This window comes from Aphelocoma coerulescens, chromosome 5 (assembly GCF_041296385.1).
Source record: "Aphelocoma coerulescens isolate FSJ_1873_10779 chromosome 5, UR_Acoe_1.0, whole genome shotgun sequence".
In the NCBI taxonomy this organism is placed as follows: Eukaryota; Metazoa; Chordata; class Aves; order Passeriformes; family Corvidae; genus Aphelocoma; species Aphelocoma coerulescens.
Window position 1 is genome coordinate 62,861,095 of NC_091019.1, and position 22,052 is coordinate 62,883,146.

The following is a 22,052-nucleotide window of genomic DNA, read 5'->3' on the forward strand; positions in this document are numbered from 1 at the left end:
TGCACCAGTTTTCTGCTCACCTTTCAGTTCCTTCCTACTTGGTCCAGGAATTTAGTTGCACTGCTCTTCCTTTGCCAAGTTACTGTTTTTAAAACTTGCAGAACCTTTTCACAGAATCCTAGAATCACAGAATAGCTGGGTTTGGAAGGGACCTCAAAGATCTTACAGTTCCAACCCCCCTGCCATGGCCAGGGACACCTTCCACTTGACCAGGTTGCTCAAAGCCCCATTTAGCTCGGATTTCAGCACTCCCAGGAGTGTTCTCATGAGCTTGGAGTCGGGAAGAGGATACAGGAGCCTTTCACCTTCAGGCCTTTGTGCCTAGTGGACACTCAATGGCTCACTTATCAATAGCATAGGTAGAAACAAGCCACAAATCACTATTATAGTTTGATCAAATCATAATAATGCACAAATCATTATAATGATTTGGCATCCATATTTTTGAAAAAAAAAGGAAAAATCCCAGACTATCACAGCTCATGGCACCAGCCAGTACTGCCAGGCAATTTTCACTGGTGAGATGAAGAATACTAAGCTCCAGCCAGAGATGAAAACCAACCCACTGCACCCTCCCTTTCAGCAATATGTTCTCAGGCTTCTAAAGGAAGAAGGATACCTTTTGCAGTACTCCCATTAGCTCACTGGGATTTGCTGGTATTGAGTTGTCTGAGACCTTTTCAGGCTCTGGAAATAGGGCCAGTCCTGGTCCAAGCTCAATCTATTCATTTTCCCCAGTAGATTTATTTTCATCTCTCTTATTTCCCTGTTTAGATGTGGTTTCTAAGAAACTCAAATGAATTTGACCCATTCTTTCAATTTTTGCTGTTCTCTGCCTGAAAACAATCTACTAAACTTAAGTCCTAGATGCACACAGAGCTGTCATTAGAAGATAGGTATAGTTATTCAATACAATATTGACCACAGTATTCAGAAATTCGGCATTCAGGCAGCTACAGAGAACAGCTCCAAATCCATTGCACACAGAGCTGTGGCGAGGAAATCTCCCAAACACTAAAAACTGAGGATTTTTTACTCACTGGAGTCTGCAACTCAGTTTTCTAATTGGCAGTTTTTCTAAGCATGCCTAATTTTTGCCTGATAGTCAAGAAAGAAAAAAAACCCCAAACCTACTGGTGAGAGATTCTGCAGCCTTTTGGGACAAGGCAGGCTGCTGTAAAAGAGATACATGTTTTTCTGAGGGGAGTAAATGCAGGAAGGACATTTTGCATTTGATCCTGTAATGGCTGCACACAGATCAGCTGTGGTGCCTTGCTGGGAGCTGGCACGAGGCCACCAGGTAGATGCAGATCAAGAGCAGCTACGTTCAAATCACCATGTGCCTCATTTGGGCTAAGAGGCAGCTCTTACTTGGGGATAAATGGTAATTACTCCCAGTGAAATCTGCTTGGCTCAGCAGCAAGATGTATTTGAAACTGGCTTGTGAACTGTTAGGAACTGTGTGTTTTCTTTGGATGTGGTGATACCTCAAGATGCTCATGTAAGACCAGGAAAACATCATGGTTATGGACAGAAATAAGTTTATGCTCAAAGGACATGTTGATAAGACAAGTGACTGACTAACAGGCTGACTTCAGGAGACTCACTCCTGAGATCAGAACCAGGTTTGATCAACAGATAAATCTTTCCTTTTCCTAAACAATCCATATTTCCTAAACCATCCTTGGTTTGGTCTCCCTGACTCCTTCAAACCATGCTGAAAACATGTTTTTAATCCATTTATATAAATGCCTTTGTGTGCTGCACTGCCATTCTCTGTGCTCATACAATCACTACACCAGTGTGACCAACAAAAGAACAAAAATCATTTTATTTGGTGCATACTCTGTTTCCTCTGAGAATGAGCCCAAGTTTGGTTTCATTCAGCTGTGATGTGCTTGAACCCCTGTCCCTAAAGAGAATGTTGCAGCACTAAATACCAGCTATCTACTATCAAAAGGGATGTTTAAAAATTCAGTTTTATTTTTAATGATCCATTTGTCTCTTCAGACTCGTGAGCAGGCAGTGAGATTGCTGTGATTTGCAGCCACAGGCTGCCCGTTTCCTCTCTGCTTCCATGGAAACACATGTTGGATGAGGCAGAACCAGGCATAGACTTAAAGTACATGATTTCCAAACTATTTGCTTTTCCTTGCAAGGAGTCCTTTACCTCTTGTTTTTACAAAACTCTGTGTGAGGAGGAAAACCCCTTGGGGAGAGGCAGCTTTTGAGGTGTCCGACTGGTGTTGATGCAGAGGTTTGAAAGTATCATCCTTGAGCATGTGAATGTGCTGCTCAGAGGTGAAGTGCATGACACAGGGCAGAGGCAGTGGCTTTTGGAGCTGGTGTCACTCTGGCTGTGGCATTTGGGATCAGAAGAGTTTGGCTTTTATGTAAACTCCTTGCTTTACTTTCGTCTCCTCCCTGGAGAGGTGAAGATTGTACCTTCCTCTGCATTTCAGGACCCCAAAGACACCAAATTTGCATATGTAGTAACTCCATGTGTTCTCTGGGCAGCCCCTCTCCTCCCTGGATCATGGTAAAAAAACAGATTATTTGCAGTTTGCTGGAAAAATGAGAGAGGGCTGGGGAAAGGGCAGCAGCTCACACAGACCTGAATGTCATAGCTGGGTACAGCTATTTGGGTGGCACCTGTGTTTTGTATGGGGAATTAATTCAGAAAGAAAGAAATATAGGAGAAAATGGACCTAAAGTGACAGCCACCAGCTCTTCCTACACCTCCCGTGCAGCAGCCTCTTATTAGAAGGGCTCTCACCCTGCAGGGATACCAACTTGCTCTGCCACCCAATGCCAAGCTGGAATCTCACTGCCTTAGGAGCCAGATCCTGCTTTGGGAGCCAGACCCTGCTGTGGTGGCTGAGTTTGCAGGATCTGAGGCTCACCTCTGGCAGATACACACCTGGTATTTTCTAGTTGTCTCCTGTTTGTCAGTAAGAGAGGAAAAAACCCTCTTAGATGTGGTGACTCTAATGAGACACTGAGGGAAACGAGTTGCTGAGTGCTACGTTTGCAGGGTGTCTTTCCTGCATGGAAAAGAAGTGTATTTTATCTTCCATCACTTGCAAAGCATTCACATTTTGAAGGCTGCTCGTGTCTGTGGCAGCCCAAGCACAAAGCAGGGCAGACACCTTCTTTACAGAACAAACCCCAGGCCGTGCCCTTTCAGCTGCAGGAAAGGATGGAAGCGCCATCCCATCCTTGGCCTCTTAACAAAGCCCTGTCTCAGGCATCAAGAAGTAAAAGTAAATGTCACTCCATGCTGTCTGATGATTCCACAAGATCCACACTAATCAGAGCCCTTCATTAATTATTTATCTTCAGGGAAATGAGCCAAAGGGTTCTGACACTTTGGATGTACAAAGTAATTGCCACGTTTACTTCCCAGCTAATGGAGAGGCCAAAATGAATTGTACTGGGCTGAGTGGTTGTGTGTGTGTGGGTGAGGGCAGGGGCAGGACCTTCCTGTGATTCATGTGATTCCATCCATACCCCAGAGCCCACAGATGTTCCCCATGTCAGGGCTCAGTGTTGTCCTCCTGTGTGTCAGCGTGGGCTGGACATGTCACCATGCCCAGCCACGGCCATCTCCATCCTCCCCTCCATGCAGTGTGTCTCCCTGCATCACGTCTCCATGTGCCTTCTGCCCACTCCAGGGCTGCTCTGGCTCCTCCAGCCAATGAGGGGCTGCTGGTAGGTTTGCTCCCAGCTGCCAGAGCAGGACTGGACCCTGTCTTGGGAGCATTGCAGAGCCACATCCTGCACAGAGGGCTCTGCTCCCTCCCGGCTGCTGAACATGTGGTGACAAACCAGCAGCTCCCCCTGCTCCACAATAAGTAGGTCTCTGCTGCAGGTTTGCAACCTGAGAAAAACAAACAAATGCAGAGCAGCGTGGCTATATTTATCTGAAATTTAGAAGCTGTAGTTCACAGGGAACTTTGATCACTTTAAATGTCAGGCAGTCTGGGAAAAGAATGAGGAAAAGAAAAAAAACAGTTAAAAAGAAAGTGTTCTGGAAAAGGTAAGAGCTGCTGCTGCTTCCAAAATGAAGTAAATCCTTCTCTTCTGGCCCCCAGTACTAATCATCCTAATCTTGAGGGCTGTGGTCCCTCAGCTTCAAGCTGGGGGTACTCAGAGGCTGAGGGTTCCAAAGCCCAGCCCCACAGGTGCTGAGGACCAGCAGGACTCAGAGTCCTGCCCAGAATTCAGCAAGAGCTGGTCACATCTCCTGCACCTGTGAAAGAGGAGGTTCATCCAAAACAAAATATGACAATTGAGTTTGGGGTTTGGGTTTTTTGGTTTGCAAACCAAAAAAAGATTGTGGTTTTCTTGATTTTATAATGCTTTGAAATTAATGTCATGCCATTATGGTTTATCTCTGATTCATCTGCAAGACATTAATTTTAAGTACCTGGCATTTGAAATTCAAGAACCTCAGATGGGACACAGGGATATGGTGCTTTGGATCCCCCGGTGGATTTATTAAGAATGAACTAACTGATATAACACAGTGAGGCATTTGGTGGTACCTGTCTCAGTCAGGGAGTTTCATCAAAGCCCCACGTACTTAAATGTTTGCAAGGAGGGAAACACTTAAGGAAAGCAGTTCTGAAATCCCAGCAGACCTTTTGTGATGCTTGCCCAGACCTATTTTACTGTTCTCTTTGGAAATCACCCATTTCTGCAAAAGCCAAACCTGTTGCAAAGGAATTCACTATTCATGCAGAAAATTCAGTATGCTATCCTTCCACCTCACACTGCTTATGTGCAGTGCTCTGGGATAACAGCTATTTCTGGATCTCTGCAAATCTGCACAGTTACCCTGAAATTCCTGATGCTTTTACCATATCCACATGCTATTATTGCAGCACAGTGGTTAAATGTGTTGTCAATAAGGAAAACACCTTCCCTTTTTCAGTTTTGTCCAGTGGACTTTCAAGCTACTTATTAATTGATAAATATGGAAAAATAGTTCTATTTTTTCATATAGATATTCAAATTCACCCTATACCTTCTATTTTACTCACGCTCATCCCAGGATAGAGAGCTATCAGTCCTTTTGCAGAAGCAATCAGGAAAATGTGGCTTATGGTGTTTAACAATATCATTGGATAAATCTGAATTCCTCAGGCTTTTTCGTTTGGTTTTCTAAATGTGAAATAGTTTTGCTGATCTATCTTTAATCCTTTGGCCTTGAAAATGGGAAATTAAATTGTCTTTTCTCAGATACTTGATGTCAGCATCCAAATCAGGACTCTCTCATTGTGTGCAGAGAGGGAGCGAGGTTATATGATATTCAAGTGCTCAGAGATAGGATCTGTTCTTCAGAGAGAAACCCATTTCCACAAATTCAGTGGATTCAACTCGGTCCTGCATTTTTTTCTTCTTGTTTTCCTCCTTTTGCATCTGTTTGCATAAGATAACTAGTTTTAGGGATGACTGATCTTAAGTTCCTAATGAGCTGGCTCCAGGGTGTGGATTTTCATGGCATATTCTGCTGATTGGATGCTGGAAGCTTGCTTGACCTTGCTTATGGTATCTTCTGTAAGATATATACATATGATCTGTCCTGTCCTCTTCCCTCTCCCCCATGTGAGGGGATGTGCTGGGGCAGGGCCAGCCCCCCACTACTCAAACCATTTCTGCTTCTCTGTGTTGCTTTACTTCCAACCGATGTCCTAAAATGCCACACAAAACCATTTTCCCTTTTCATTTCCCCAGCAAACACAACTCTGACCACTTTTCAGCCAACACTTTGGGCACATCATTTCCTGATCTAATTCTTCTAAATGCCCTAGAGGCCCATAATAACATTTAAAACTCAGAGTGCTGCTTCGCCATCCAAAGCGTTTCTCCAGCCAGTGCTCACACAGAGTCTCAACAGAGCCCTGCCCTATTCTCTCCTTGTTTTCCCCTTCTCACAGCCTTGCACTGGCACTCCTGCCTTATACACCAGTGTTTTATGTCCTTCATTGCTCCTTTTGGGTTCTTTTCCCCCACTTTGTGCCATGCAGCAGTGTTGGCATTGCTGCAATGAGCAGCCACACTGCCTCCTCCATTGCTTTTGCAAGGACTGCAGGCAGTGTTTGCTCAGGACAGGAGCAGCTGCTTCTTAACCTCCCCCTGTCCGACCTGTCCCCCATTTCTCAGCCAGGATTTTCCCGTGTTAACAGCCAGCTTCCCAGGCTGGGTATGACTGGAGCTGTCCCTTTGCAGAAAGCATCTTGGTACCCAGGTGTCTCTCATCCATGGAGCAGGCGGTGTGGCTGCTGAATCCAGCAGTGTGTCAGTGATCTGTTGCTGTTTTCCAGGGAAAGCTGGGGTTGCCATGACAATTGTGTGCCGGCCCGAGCCGGTGCATGGCCGCAGTATCCACATACCTCCACCACTAATGCTTTTCATCCTCCCTGCAGGGCGGGGTGGGGGATGCAAAGATGCCCATGGTGACTTGCTGGAAGCAGCTGTCCAGCATGGTGAGAAGCTCAGGCCCTTCTGGGTAGAACCCTTCCCTAAAGAAAATTATTTTTTGGGAGCATCTGGAGCTGGGGAAAGCAGCTTGATTTACATCAAGTCATTCTGCACCCTCTCCCCTGGCCTGAATTGGGCTGGCAGCAGGAGTGCCAGGTACAGGAGCAGTGAAGCCAGCAGAAATGCTGCAAACCACAGCTCATTCTCAAGCACCCCTGGCTGCTTATGAGCATCCCAACCCGAATTAAGGCCTTGTGGCACTGCTGCAAATGTAGCCTCAGTCTCCTGAGCCTCTGCCTGCAGGCTGTTGGTTTAATTTGCAGTCACATTTGCAAAATTTGTAGTTGCATTTTGCACTTGGGCAGAGCATCCCAGCCTCTGAATCAGCACCTGGAGCTTCAAAACTTGGGTCTGGTCCCAGCAGAGCAGGAGCAAAGGGTGGCCTTGCAAGCTGGAAACAAAGCTTTGGCACTTTTTTGGGAACATTTTCCCTGGGGGTTCACTAGAGCTGCCTGAGCTCAAGACCTGGATGTGCAGAGGAGCAAAGGGCAGGGCAGGACCTCTCCCTGGTGGCTTGTGGCACTGCCACGTGGCACAGCCTCATTTCCCCAGCTCAGGCACTGGGAACTAGACCTTGCTTCAAGAATTTGCTAAAAATTAATCATCATCATCATCATCTCTTTGGGGCATGCTTGGCCAAAGAGGAGAGTCCTCTGTGCCCCTTACATAACACCAGGCAGGATTTCACCATTTCCAAGAGCAGTGCAATCCAAATTCATCTTTACAACCTTGCTTGATCTCCCCTGGTCCAAGAATGGCAGCCAGTAACACCAGCCTTGCAAGTTGTGTTGCAAAAATGAGCAAAGCTCCTTTGTTAGAGCTGCAGATGTTGTGCCTGGGTGCTGCAGAAACAAAGCTCAAAAAGCAGATGATGCCCCAAATTTAAATAGACCAAGCAGACCCAGAGACCTCAGAGAGATGATTCCCAAGGTCATGTAGGAAGCCTGTGGCAGATGTGGGGACTGAACAGAGATCTCCTGAGGCTCAGCCACGCTGTGGTCTCAGGACTGTCTTCTCTTTTGTCTTCCAGTACATTAGGAAGATCAGTTAATGAAATGGAATTAATAATGCCAGCTGCAGCACCAGCAATTCTGTAAGAGAGAAAAATTTCACAGCACAGGCTTAAAAACAGAAGGCATGAAAATGGGAATAAGCTGCAAGCACTTCCCTTTGTAATGGGGGAGTGCAGGAGGTCAGACAGAGTTTTAGGGTCTCTTCAGCTTTACAGATCAAACCTTAAAGAAAGAATGAAGATGTAGCAACTACCTCCCCCAGAGGAGAGAAACTCATGATTTTAAGGTTCCCAGCAACTGAAGAAAGTAGTCCCACTGGAAAGAATCAAAGGACTTTTCTAGGTCAATGGCAGGAATAGAGCCTTTATTTCTATGAACCTCACAGTTCAAAAATAACATTAAAGAACCAAGAGAAATTATCCACCTCTGAAGAACAAGGAGTAAATCAAAACTGATTGTTATGTGTTAGTTGTGCTGCTGCCTGCAGTAATCAGGAAGCTCAAATGGCACCACAGGAGTCCTGGGCATCTCTGGGATGGCTGCTGAAGAAGGTCTGTGCCGTGTTCACTGAGGAACATCAGAGGCTCAAAACCCAAAATTGTTGCTTAACAATAATGTTGAACCTAAGGAGTTCCCCCCAGAGGGCTCATTTACTAGGATTTGAGGAAAGGCCTCCTCATTCCCAGGGAAGGAAGCAAGCACCGAGCTTGTCTCACCTGGGTCTCTCACCCATTCATTTGGCTCATGTCACTGGGTTGTTGCCAAAACTCTTATGGTAATAAGGTTTTATTATATAGTTACATATGGTTATTATACAGTTATATATGGTAATTTTACAGACCTCTTAAATAGTTGGGACTCTTGAACCTGGAGAAGAGAAGAGGAGACCTCAGAGCATCTTCCAGTGTCTAAAGGGGAGGGCAGGTTCAAGGCCAGGCTGGATGGGGCTCTGACCAGCCTGGTCTGGTGGAAGGTGTCCCTGTCCATGGCAGGGGTTGGGAACTGGATGATCCCTTCCAGTTCACACTTCTATGATTAGATATATCCATATATATCTGTATATAGATACATACATCTATAATCTCAGCCTTTGAGCAAAGATGGATATGAAGAATAGTTTTGCTGAGCAGAAAGTGAAACAGAAACAGCAGAGCAGAAGCTTAGCACATCTCAAAATCACACTTCTTGTCCTTGTGAACAACCCAAATATTTTGACTGATGATTAAAAAAACCCCTATAAATCCAGGCATTTCGAGACTTAAAAAGAAATCACAGGGAGGCTGGAACATTATGTGACATGCCAGGACATGGGGCTTCTTTTGTTGAGCTTGTTTAGCTTCAGACTTTAATTGTGCCAGTTTAAGACCATATTGTCTTTTTCATCAGCTTATTGATTCCTTTTATGGTCTGAAGACCTGAGGAAAAAGGTAATTCATCCCTGCATTACATCTTCCAAGAGAAAGTAGCAAAGACCTGGGGCAAAAGACAGCAAGGACAGAGCTGTCTATGTGCTTCCTGTACTGTGAGAAGTGATGGACCTGAAATAGCCATCAGCATCTCCCAGCTCATGGCCTTGCCTTTTGAGCTGCCTCTGAGTGACTCTGCAGACCAGAAAACGTGCAAGAATGAGCCCAAGACAGTGAAAAGGATGAGAGCAGGAGCCAGGATTTGGCCCATCCTTCTGCTATTGACAGCCTCCTCATGAAAATGTAATTGCTGGCTGCCCTTCCTTGGAGTGCTCAGGCAAAAATTCCCTGTTGCTCTTTAGAGCTTCGAGACATATTAATAACTTTTAAAATAGCATCCTCTCTATTTTTGTTGCTAATGCTAAGAACAAATTAGCTTAGAAAAAAACCCCAATGATCTCCCTTAATGCTATTGTTCTCCTAAAGTGCTAAGTGTCAGGATCTTTCAGCACTGCTTCGCAGATCTGGCGCTGCCCTCAATGTGTCCCACGGAGCCTTGACACGGAGTGATGCAGGAAAACGCAATCAGTCCAAAGTGCCTTCAAAGTCACTGCACTCCAAACAGTTGTTTCAGCTCTGTCTTTGGATTTTTAATCATTAAATAAGCTTTGAAACCAACTGAAACCAGCTGACTTCCACTCCTGCCCTCCAGCAGGATTGTTAAGGGACAGCCCTGAAGTTTAGTTCCTGTGGTAGAACAGTGGGGGTTACTGAGTTCTTGTGGACAGTTATGTCCATTCAAGTATATTTATCTAAAAAGCCTTAAACTTTGCTAACTCTGACCTCATCAGAGCTCATCAGTGGTGCACAGGTGGGTTGGGTCACTGTGGAAGCTGGAGGACCTTTGTAGGGAGGCTGGAGCACCAGTCCTGCTGCAGGATTTCCTGTGTCCCTGTAAGGAGCACAACCCTGGTGGCCACACACCATGGTAGGGTGCCCCTGTCCTCTGCTGAGCTACAGTCTGCACCCATTTGGCCATCCAGATGTGGGTGCCCCATCCCTGGAGTTGTTCAAGGCCAGATTGGATGGGGCTTTGAGAAACCTTGTCTAGTGGATGGCATCCCTGCTCATGGACAAAGGGTTTGGAACTAGGTGACCTTTAAGGTCCCTTCCAGCCCAAATCCTTCTATGATTCTGTGATTCTGTGATCTCTATTGGAGTTGGAGGGAGGGCAAGAAACAAGGCAGACAGCAATACCCTACTTGTGTGTTCACTTGGCCTGTGGTTTCCTGCAGTGATCCCATGGGTAACTTTATTTTACTGAGTCCTTACCACCCACATACACAGGTCAGTATCTCCAGCAGAGATACCTCACAGGCAAGTGGTGATGAGCCCACTCGGCCTGTGGCTGTGCCATCAACACTGAGCTTCATGTGACCTCACTAACACATCTTAAGATCTGTAATAATTTCAGTAACATCCACAGTAGGAGGCTTCCAATGGACAGTGCTCTGAAGGGAAGCAAATTCCACATACTACTTTTCATCCTGCTTCTATTTGTGATCACAGAAAAGCTCTCCTCCACCACTGAACTTTCCTGCAGCTGGTGCCAAGATCTCTGTGCGTGTCTCACTGCTTTAAGATCCAGACAGTGCAATGTTTATTTGTGCTTTCCAGCCTGCTCAGTAGAGGTTGAGTTGGTGGTCCTGGTTTAGCTCTGTGGCAAAGAACCAGTTCTTAACTGCAGGATTGATGGCCAAGTGCTTAGACCTAGTTCTGGCTCACTACTTACTGAATAGTTTAAAAATCTGCATAGTTTAAAATCTCATTGTGGAAATGCATTTTTTATCAATGGCCATTTCAGTCCTGGATCCACCCAGCGCTGATTGAGATTTTGTGCAATTTCTGTAGTCACACAAAGAGTTGCTTCTGTCCCCCACCTGCCTCAGGGCCTGGGACAAGTGAGTGCACACTGGAAGCTCTTCTTAGCCCATGTGCATTTTCTAAGTGTGTTCATCTCACTGTTCCAGTTCAGTTCTGTTTCTGACACAAATGCAGTGTTCTTGTTACTGCTGGTAAAGCGATGGGTTCTGGTGCCTGTGGATTAAAATAGTTCTGGAAGTAGTGTGGGAGAGTCCAATCACATGGGCCAGGTCTGAAGAGACACTTTTCCTAAAGGGAGTAAGAATTTAAACAGGAAGCCTGATGGTGTGATTCATTTTGGTAGCCTGGAAGAGGAAATTGCGACATGAAGTCTGAGGCAAGAAAAATTCTCACCAACAATAAAGGCAAGGAGAAATCATTAGTGGGATATTAAATGTACATGGACCATTCTTCTGTCCAAGGGGAATTTTTCCTTTATACTTGACTGAGAAATGTGGGTTACAGTGGGACCAAACAGATCTTCTGCCTTCTCACTGCTGTGTTGCTGGTGGTACATGCCCAGCAGCCATGAATTTCACCTATGCACTATGTTTGGGGTGTCTGTGGCTATTCCAGGGACAAGGATGTAGAAGTTTTATTTGAATTATGTCTCTGTTTTATACACTGCTTGTAGATACTTCATATTGTGGCTTGGTGCATGGAAACCCCATGGCAGAGCTGTGAAGAGTTTGCAGGGCAAAATGTATCAATAGGGATATTTTCTGCTCTTGCAGAGGGTCTAAACCAATGAGTCCATGCTTAAGAAATCCTCCCTTGCCAGCCCCTTTCTTCCTTTTTTTTTTTTCTTTTTTTAAACAAAGGCAGGAAGAACACAAAACCCAGATTTGTAACATTGTAGATGGTTTAATCTTACTGTATACAATGACAGTTGAAGCCAGTTCTGCCCCAATTAGTTAATTATTTCCCCATTAGGGGAATGAAGGTGCTGGGTTCAAGGCTAAGCAAGTGTTTTAGGGGATCTCAGGGATGATTTAGGAACATGAACAGTAGCTGTTTGCCTCTGTATTCCCAGCAGAGTTTCCTAGGTAAAGAGTAAAATAATACTATCTCCTTAAATTTTGGCTTTCTTCTATAAGATGAGTTACCTGAGGGGAGGATAAGTGACTACTCCCAGTTGGAGGAGGTATCTGTTAACTCAGGTATTAAAGATCTTTTATTTTTGCAGCCAAAAGAGCAGAGGGGCTCAAACTCTATTCCCCATGCTGATGGGTACATGACCCACTGTGTCTGTGTTGGTGTCTATTTCCACATAAAAAACCAAAATTCAGTAAAACACGGCTAAAGTGAAGTTATTTAATGTACTGTCATAATCTAAAGGTTTAAATCCAGCTTCAGAGCTGAGAGGTGCCCAGCTGGGGTCATTCTGCCCAAAATGACTGGACATAGTCTGATACACTGTATCTCAGGTCACTCTCCAGTGAAATGGGGTGACTTTTGGGGGAGTTTCTTAATAATACTAGCCACCCCAAAATCTGAAAATGTGAACAGGTTGAGTGGCAAAGGGTTTTGTTTCCCAATGTCTGCCAAGTGTGACCATTGCGTGGTTATGATGTCTCTGCAAGGCTTTTCATAATAGTTTATCAGCGGGGAAACTGAGGCACAGGCCGTGTCCTGCTGGTGCAGGAGTGTTGGGGCCCACGTTAAAATTCAGCTATTAGTGGGCCTTTCACAAATTGTCCTGTATTCCTGCACTCTTACACTTCAAATCCTGGTTCATGCAGCATTTTGGGCAGCGAGAGGAGGCAGCATTCATTCCCTGCACACCCAAAGCTGGGTGCAACTGGGATTCCTCAGCACCCTGGTGTGGCAGGGCTTGGCATGGGGGGGCCACACGGGTCACCCCGTGCCCGCAGGGTTTTGAAAAAAAAAGTAGCAAAATAGGGGTTGCTGTGTAGGGCTTGAATCCTGACCTTGTTTTTTTTCCTGCCTGCTCCCCGACCCCACCCAGCTGGGCAGAGGAGAGGGAGGCATCAGGGAGGGGTTGTGTGAAATTTGGCCTTCACAAAAAAAAAAACCAAAACCAAAACAAAACCAAAAAACAAAACACAAAATCAAAACAAAAACAAGCAAACAAAAAAGGGGACAAGAAAAAAAGAAAAAACACCAGATTCCATCACTGTCAAGAAATTTCTGGAACACGAGCAGTCACAACCATACAGACACATAGGAAACACTGCTCACCCCTCATCACCCCCCCTCTACCCACACCCAATTTGGTTTTATTTCTTTGCCATCAGGTTGCCTTAACCATTTCCATGGCTTAGGAGGCTAAGCCGCCCGAGCGCAAGCTTTTGATTTGAAAAGGGACTGCATCCCCTTTTCAAAGGAGCCTGCTCCCTAGGGCAACCACATCACACTGCTGATTTGCTGCAGTGGAGACCGCAGCGCGTACAATATGCCCTCCCCCTCCGCCTGTGCTGCTTACAGCATCAGTCCGGAGCCGAGCGGGGAGACGGGAGCGATACCCACTAACCCACCCATGCTCGGGAATGCCTGACTGGTAACGCAGTGCCTCCGACGAAAGGACCGGCAATCCCTCAGCTCTCCGAGATGCAAGCCAGTGCCGATTCCACCAAGATGGACTGTCTTTGGAGCAACTGGAAATGTCAGGGTATTATATCTATTCTAGTGTTGCATGCTAGGAGGACTGCATGGCAGAGGAGGCAAAGGCAGGATCCATCCATTTTTGCATTGTTCACCTGTGGGCCTTTGCATGCTGTTTCCTCTCCCTCCCCGCGAAGCTTTTCTTTGGGGGTAATTTAAGAAAGAAAGATTAAAAGCCCTTATTTCTGTTCTTGGCATGCATTTTCTCCCATCCCCAGGTGTCTCACCCTGAAAGCATCCAGGATACAGGTCCTCCCTTCCCACCTTACAGCTCATTCCCAAAGCATCCGCCCTTGCCGTTAGCGGCGTCATTCCTCATCCTCGACTCTCTCCGTCGGGATATCGCTGGCATGATTTCCTGCCTTTCGAGCTTTAGGGAAGCCGGGTGACGGTGCATTGGTGCCCGCTGGGGCTGGCGAGGGTTGGAGGTGGTGGCATTGGGCTCCTGGGTGCCTCCTGCCCACGGACACACCCAGAGCCAGGCTTAGCCTTGTGTCACACAAAGAAAACGCAGCTTCGGCAAGGAGGGCGACAGCGCCGGGGCACCGCGGGATGGCCCCCCGCTTCCTACTTTGCTCTAGGATTGCTTTTAAAAAAAAAAAACCAAAAAAACAAAAACCCTTTCATTATGCTCCTGAGCACTCGTTCGGGGGTAAAATATTGCAGTGATGTTGTCTCGCTGCCGCGTAGGCGAAGGGAACAATGGCATCTCCCTTTTGGGCTGATTTTCAGCATATTTTGAGCGGGTCGGTGTCTGCGCTGGGTGGGGCTGGCCACCTTCCCGGGTGCCTTGGACAGCTTTTCAGCCATTTTTAGTCGGCTTCACACTTCCCCGCCAGCATCCAGCCTTTGTTTTGATAAAAGACAGTCTCTGTGACGCTGCTCGGTGGGCAGATTAGAGGGAGAAAAGCTAGCGGCTGATCCTGCCAGGCGGGCTGGGGCTGCTTCGGGCAGGCTTTGTTTGGATGTATTTTTTAATTTTAAGGTGCATGTTTACGCTGAATAGTCAGTTCATGATGCTGATGCTCACAGCAGGGTCCCTGGGAGAGAGATTACTCCATAGCATCATCTCATTAAAGGGTCCAGGATGCTTGCAGACATAGTTTGATAAACGCAGCTCGATGCAACAGAAGCTGGAAAACCTTCCTAAAGTGCTTTTTGGGGAGGGGTGGGGATGGGGAGACCTTTCAGACTCTTGTCTTTAGGGGGCTTGATATTTTTGCAATCTCAATTCAGCATCTAATTGTATTTAGGAACTGAAGTTTTTTTAAGGAAGATGAGTAGCTGGAAAGTAAACAGATGCACCTGTTAAATGCCAGGCTCCAGCAGCTCCGGCTTTCCACATCGAAATGAAAGGCAAGGGTTTTCCCTACGTTTGTGGGATTCATTAAGCTTATATAGGAGAGTTACAAACTAACTTCAGGGTCTTTTCATCTGAGCTTCGCAGATAAACTTCCTTGTAGGGTGGGGTTTGGGTTTTTCTTCAAAAATGGTCAATATTTTGCTGATTCTTATGAAAATATTGATTTGCTGAGTCAGTTTGCTGAACCACCTGTTTTTAGAACCAAATGGAGTATTTCCTTTCTTTATCAGAAAAAAAAAATTCATAAATTAAAAAAGGGGAATAATGAAGGGCGTGCTGCTGTTGTTTAATTAAAAATTAATTGTAATAGTGGGGCTTCTCTCCTTTAGTGCTTTCCTTTTTGAAAGTGGGGTAGATTTGATGAAAATTGAATGACACAATGTGTCCCATGCTGATTTGAAAAAAAATCCCAGGTCTGAAAAAATCAACGCAGTTAAAATAAATCACTTGCCTCACTTCCACCAGTATTTGCATATTTTTTTCTTTTCCTTGGGTGGTGCTTTATGATTCCAAAGTGATCCTGCAGAAAACATGAAATAGCCATAGAATATTATTTCTGTCATCAAAATTCTTTGATCAGTCCCAGATAAAATAGAGGAAATTTAAAATTCAGAAGAATGAAGACTAAAGATGATTCATTGATTCCTGTAATATCTATTATTCATGTTGTCTCTGTCTCAACCTGGAATATCAGTTTTGTGCAAATCTGGAGTTGTATAATTTTGCCATCTTGGTTGTCAGTGGAATTATGGTTCCTCCCTGAAAAGTCTGGAATGTGTCTCTGAGTGTAACAGATGCAGAGAGAAACCTCAGTAAATACAGAGCATATTCTTACTGAAATTATGCAGATACAACAATGAGGTTAACAAAAGTTTTGATTACTAAACAACCAAGCCTGCAACTAACTGTATCATTGAATTGATCATGTAGTATTTGTAATTAGTGTCAAATTGGGTGGGGATCACAAGAAGCTGCAGAGACTCTTGGTGAAGCTTTGACTTTGCCCCACTCAGTCAAGGTACTGTTATTTCCCTTGCAGTGAATCAACTGCTGCTGCTGCACACATTTAGAAATACTGTTTTTTACCTGCCCATCCTGCAGGTATAGTGGGATTAGAGCAAAGGTAGATTGTGATCCAGTCCTTGGGTGGGCAGGACAGTAATTCACCCCTGCTGGGCGTCTGCTTCATTCAAAATGTTAGCATGGGTGGCTTTGGGGAATTGCAGCGACTTCCACGCCCAAGTCATGTCTGCACTGGAAGGTGATGCATTTGAAGCAGGCTGGGATGGAGCCATGCATAATGCATGAGTGTGAGGAGAAATGTCCCCACCTGGGCGTGCTGGTGGCTGTGGGCCTTGGAGGAACAGCCTATGGCCAGTGCCAGCCGTGTGTGTGACACGAGCGTGTGACAGAGAGAGCAGCTTCCCGCTGGGAGCTGCTGGGCGAGGGCAGCCTCCAGCTTCAGGTGGAGGAGCAGCTCCCTGTGCCTTCCCCAGGGACTCAGCTCAGCAGAACACAGGTTCACACGCTGATAGAGAGGTTTCTCTGGATTAGGAAGGACATAGAACCACAGAATATCCTGAGTTGGAAGGGACCCACTATGATCATCAGAGTCCAATTTCTTGGACACCCCAACAATCCCACACTGTCCCTGAGGGCATTGTCCAAATGCTCCTTGAATTATGTCAGGTGTGGTGCTGTGACCACTGTCCTGGGGAGCCTGTTCCAGTGTCCATCCACCCTCTGGGTGAGAACCTTTTCCTAATATCCAACCTAAACCTCCCCTGACACAGCTCCAGCCATTCCCTCAGGTCCTGTCACTGGTCACCAGAGAGAAGAGATCAGTGCCCAAGTTTGCACCCCAGCTGGGTGGAGTTATTTGATGTCAGTACACTGGTCCTCATGAATATTCCCTTTTCCACTCGTCCTTCTACATGCCAGCTCTTGGGTGGTTGTAAGTGTCAGGGTTGTTCCTGCAGCTTCAATCTTCTGTGAGAGGTGTTGAAAAAGAAAAATGTAAAGATCCAGAGACACAGGCCCATGAACTGTTCATAGAAATGATCCTAAATATTACCCACATTATAATTTGTCATGGTTTAGCCACCACTACATAATTATAACTTAATGTGGAAAGGGACTGCAGACTTCATAAAATCCATCTAGTTGACATAGTTCTGCTGGGACTGCAGTTACTGATTATCATTTTCTTGGCAGCTGTTTTCAGAGAGCCAGCTTCCTTACTTGATTGGTATATCCATTGGTTTCCAAAGGGTGATGGGAAGCTGTAGCAAATGTTCATGGTGATGTTACCCACTTTAAGATTGATAAAGAATTTCGATGGCAATAACATGGTTACATGCTGTTAATCTGTAATCTTATTGACAGTTGTGAAGTCTAATTATAGCTTTATAATGAGAATATAACTTCAGCCAGTTGGTGCCTTCGGTGCTTTCCTGAAAATATTGTTGGTCTCTCAGCTGGGGTCCACTTGATAAAGATCTGTCCCAGTATTTGGTTCTTATGTTGGATCTTGGTAGGGTTAAAACCTTGGAACCAAGTAATCACTTGCTGTAACCAATTTGGCTAATAGTTTCATAAAACTAGACCAAATTTAGGGGGAATTTAATTCCTAATTTGACAGATGATTTCCTGTGAAGTTTGAAGGAAATTTGTCAAGATTATTTACCACTTTCAGATTTGCTTTCATTTTTGTTGTCACTGATGCAGAAATTGTATCAATTCTTCTTCCAGCACATTCCTGTTGATGGCAAAAAAAAAAAAAAAAATCTGTGTTCTGCACACCTGCTGTGCCATCACAAATCACAGAATGGTTTGGGATGGAAGGGACCCTAAAGACCATCCAGTTCCAACCCCCCTTCCATGGCCAGGGACATCTTCCACCAGACCAGGTTGCTCAGAGCCATGTCTTTTAAGAACTGATGGACAATATTCTTTCATTGCCAGAACAAGGTGAAAATTCCCCCAAAGTAAGAGTATTTTAAGCTATTCCCTGAGGATTCATTTAAACTCCATCAGGAGGGTGATAGTGGGGCAGTAGCTGAAGGCAGTATTGGAGGGCTGCTTTTGTTCTCAGTAGGGGTCTGGAAAGTGAGTTCTGGTGAGGCTTTTTTGATATCAGAAGGGGTACTTTCTCCACATCATATTTAATTATAAATAACATAAGCCTGAACCACTCATTTTGAAAATCTGCAGATTTTAAAATGTTTGGATAGAGTCTAAGAGAGAGTCCAGGTCTATTCCTTTAGTCCAAGAGTATCTTGGGAAAATCTTAACATTTCCATAGCATTATGTGCACTCAGAGACTGCATTCAAGGGCTCTGCTTGGCCTCCTTGGTTTCTGCCCACTTAAGGTGAGAGCCATAACATCCTCCACAGAAACTGGCCAAGGCAGGCAGTGATACAATTTGATGAGCAGGAGTTGTGTGTTTCTCCTGCTGCTGTGCTCAATCCTGGTCTTAAAGCATCTCTCACATGAAAATGAAAATAACAACACCATAATGATTAATAGCAGCACCAATCACATCATCATTAATAATTAGTAATAATAAATGCTACAGTAGACTTGTGTGTGGTGTGGTTGTAGGGTTGATTTTTTACTGGCAATCCTCTTTTACTGCCAGTCCTCTTCTGTCTACCCAAGCCTACTCTGGTGCCTCACACAAGGCAATCAGTCAATACTTTTTTGCTCACGTCTTGATCTTGCAGATGTTGTAGGATATAACATGGAGGGCATCTATGTGTCAAGGTTTTCCTTTTCCCTGATCCTATTCTTGTTCCAGGTCTCCTCTCATCACACTCTGGGGACCAAGAAGGTCTGAACTTTTAAGTTAAGTCTTGAAACAGGTGGATGATAAAGATATAAAGCTGAACTGAGGACAGGAATTTAATGGTCAGAGTGTGTACAAGAGGTAGAGGTCAAGGATGAAGATGAAGGGTCAGGAGGTATGCCTCATGAAACAGCAGAGATACTCTGTCTTGGCTCTGCTGTTCATCACAGCAGTCTCCTGAAGGCACCAGACTGCTCATTAAACTGTGTATCCATCTGTATTACATTAGAATCAAATCTGTTGTGGGGAGGAGAGCAATGTCCACATTGGATCCTTCACCAGAGAGGAGAGGGAAAGCCTGTCCTGTGGTTAAAGCTGCAAACTGGGCTTGCTTTGGGTACGAGCAATATTTATTTTTACTCCAAAACCTACAGTATTGTCATATTTGTTGTCAAATACTTTTGTGACAATGCTGTAAACAAGACTGTTCTTCTTAATTTTTTTAAATTGTGTTTCCTGATATTTTCACTCCCAGAAGGTCTGGAAAATGCCTTATGAAATCATTTATATTTATGAAGTTGTAACATTACATTGTGTACAGAAGTAAAGGCTGTGTACAGATTTTTCTCACTTCTCTTGAAAAACTATTACTAGATAGGGAGTGAAGCTGTACAACCCATTGATTTTTACCTCCTCAGGAGGCCTGGTGGTACTTCCATGGTGGGGAGGGCAGCTTGAACACCTCCAAGGGTGTTAGTAGTGTACTAAAGAGCATACAACCTTTTATATAATCATCAAGGCCCATGAGCCTCATTTGAAGGCTGGGTACCAGGGGTTTTTATACTAACTATACACTTTTTTTTTATACTAACTATACACTTTTTATACTAACTTCCATGGAAATCCTGCTTGATGCATGATCTATTTGCACAGTTGTTGCAGTAGTGGAAAAACTTGCAAAGTCAAAAGGGGAGAAGAGAGATTTTCAGAGGAGAAGCTGTGGAAGACCTGAGTTGTCCAGTGTCTGCTTGGTCTATCATTGATTTTCATACTAAAATGCTTTCTTTGAGACATGGGATGGTTTTTCCCTCAGAAGTATTTTAGAAAACATAACCATGCAGGAGGACATTTTAGCTACAAGTTGGTTCGGATCCTCTCTTCTCCCTCTGGGATCTCTGCTCAGGAGGCTGGGCCTGCAGCTGCCATGAAGCTTCTGGGGACCATGTAAACCACCAAAGCCCAGCCCTTGTGTTTCCAGGTCCTAAGAAGAATGGATTCAGGAGCATTTTTAATTCGTCTACCTTGGCACTGCCCTTTCCAGCCCCCACATCTGTCTTAGGGCTTTTTTGGCACCAAATACTGAGGAGCAGAAACATTTTCTGCTGCAAGCCGTGGTAAGAGCTGTGAGAGCTTTCAGGCACTAGGGAGCCATTCCTTGCTGGCACAAGCTCTGCCTGCTGCTACTGTTTCTTACATTTGTGAAGTTAATTTTAGCTTGCCCCACAAGCATGGGTATTTACCAGTTGTTCATATTAACAGGTGGTTTCTTATACCATAGAGTTCACCTTTGCTAGTCTGGGAGTTGGACCCAAGTGCAGGATCCCATTAGTTTAGTCAGATGAGGTTCTGCCATAAAGTATGGCTTTAAAGCACTGTTTTGGCACCCTTGAAAAATCTTTCTACTAGAGGACTAGTTGAGTAACATTTTGCAAGTTCTGCTGTGAGTTAAAAAGCACAAGCAGGCAATACTTGCAGATAAACAGCTCATCAGACACGCTTCTCCAGAAAAATTCTTCAAAGGCAGTGGCAGTGACCTGCAGCACTGTTGTCTTAAAGATGGCTGGTAAGTCTTCCTTAATAAATGCAAATAATTTTGAGTCTGAGGCAGTTCTGGCAAAACCCAGAGTCCTTTTATACTTCCACAAATGACTCAGACCTCTGGTGAGTTGTACTGTAAAGAGGGCAAAGTGATGTTGCTTCCCTCCTTCCAGGAGGCTGAAGGGGGATCATGGAAAGCTACAGCTGAACAGCTTCTGCATGTTAATGGACACGGTCAGGATTTTACAGTAGTGATTTTCAAAACAGAAGGAGCGCAACCCTCAAGTGAAGCCAAGGCCGATTTCAATGCCCAAACCCCTTTTGCAAATCCCCACTGCAAACTGGGTGGTTTGAAGTTGGCGTTTTGGCTCTTGGAAGTGGATCTTGCTCAGCCAAACAGACTGAGCCCCTGTCCAATTGCATGCACATCACACATCGACAGCCTCACGTGGCACCAGCCTCCTGCCTCATGAATATTCAGCGTGCATTGCTCAGAATTGTGCCATTGTGGTGGGGTCTGGGCGGCACCATGCACACACACACACCCCCTCCCCGTAAAACACCCAGCGCTTGCAGGACCCTGCACCACACTAGGACCTTTTATTCTTTCCCTTCTGATTGACCAAAGCACTTAATTATTATGTGGCTAATTCATGCTGTGAGGGATCCTCTGTCCTTTAATTTATCTGGGAAATGCTGTACTCACCTTAGAGCTGGGCTGGAAGCTGTCTCAGTCTGGCCAAGTGTGGGGCCAGCGTGTGCTGGTGAGTGGCTCTGCAGAGGAGTGTGCGTGTGAAAGCTGCAGTTCCAGCTCGGCTCCTGGCCCTGTCATCCTCATTCCCACTGTGTCCCCATGTGCTGGGGAGGCTGCTCTGAGCCTGGCTGGTTGTCTCTTCAGTATGCCAAGGAAGGGGTGCAGGCAGGAACAGGCCACTGCCCTTCAGCAAAGGCTCAGACATTGGTTAGTACTTAGTGGAAGACACTAAACCCATGGGGTCAGAGAGTGTTTGGGAGGAGTTATTTGGTATCTTAACCAGTTTTACATGAATGTAGGCTGAGGTGAAGCTCAAAGCAGACATATAAATGTGGTGGACAACCTCATCTTTAATTTTTGTTCCTGTTTAGAATGGAAAAGAAAGGGTGTGAGGAGGGTTGATGCAAGGCTGGATTGACCTGATGGTCAAGGAGAAAATTTCTTATTCCTTTGCCCCTTGGTCTCTATTTACAGCACCAGACACTGATGTGACAGGTATTTTGGCTCTGGTGTAAGTGGTTACAGGAGAAAACGGCACTGTGAGGAAGCCAGGCAAAGGATCCCAGCTGGTGCATTCTTCACCCAGTGCACTTCTGCCTGCTTTTAAGGGAGATTTGTTTACGTAAGGAAATGTAGGACAAAAATGTGTTTGACTACTGTCTCAGTAAGGAAGCATTTCTTTACCAAGAGGGTGGTAAAACCCTGGAACAAGCTTCCAGAGAGATGGTCAGTGCCCCAAACCTGTCAGTGTTTCAGAGTAATTTGGAAAATGCCCTCAACAACATGCTTTAGCTTTTGGTCAGCCCTGAATTGGTC

At 45.2% G+C, this 22,052-nt stretch overlaps 1 protein-coding gene across 3 annotated transcripts in view; it reads left to right on the top strand.

Annotated features, from left to right (window-relative positions):
- Positions 1-22,052, top strand: part of RTN1 (reticulon 1) — a 117,573-nt gene that overhangs the window by 87,598 nt on the left and 7,923 nt on the right. Inside the window, exon 1 of one of the 3 annotated variants that reach the window (XM_069018521.1) lies at positions 13,322-13,520. The exons of the other annotated variants lie outside the window; for them this stretch is intronic. Coding sequence (XP_068874622.1) covers positions 13,460-13,520 — 61 coding nt within the window. The 5' untranslated portion in view covers positions 13,322-13,459. Of the gene's footprint in view, positions 1-13,321; positions 13,521-22,052 lie in introns of those variants that run through there. 3 annotated transcript variants of the gene reach the window in all.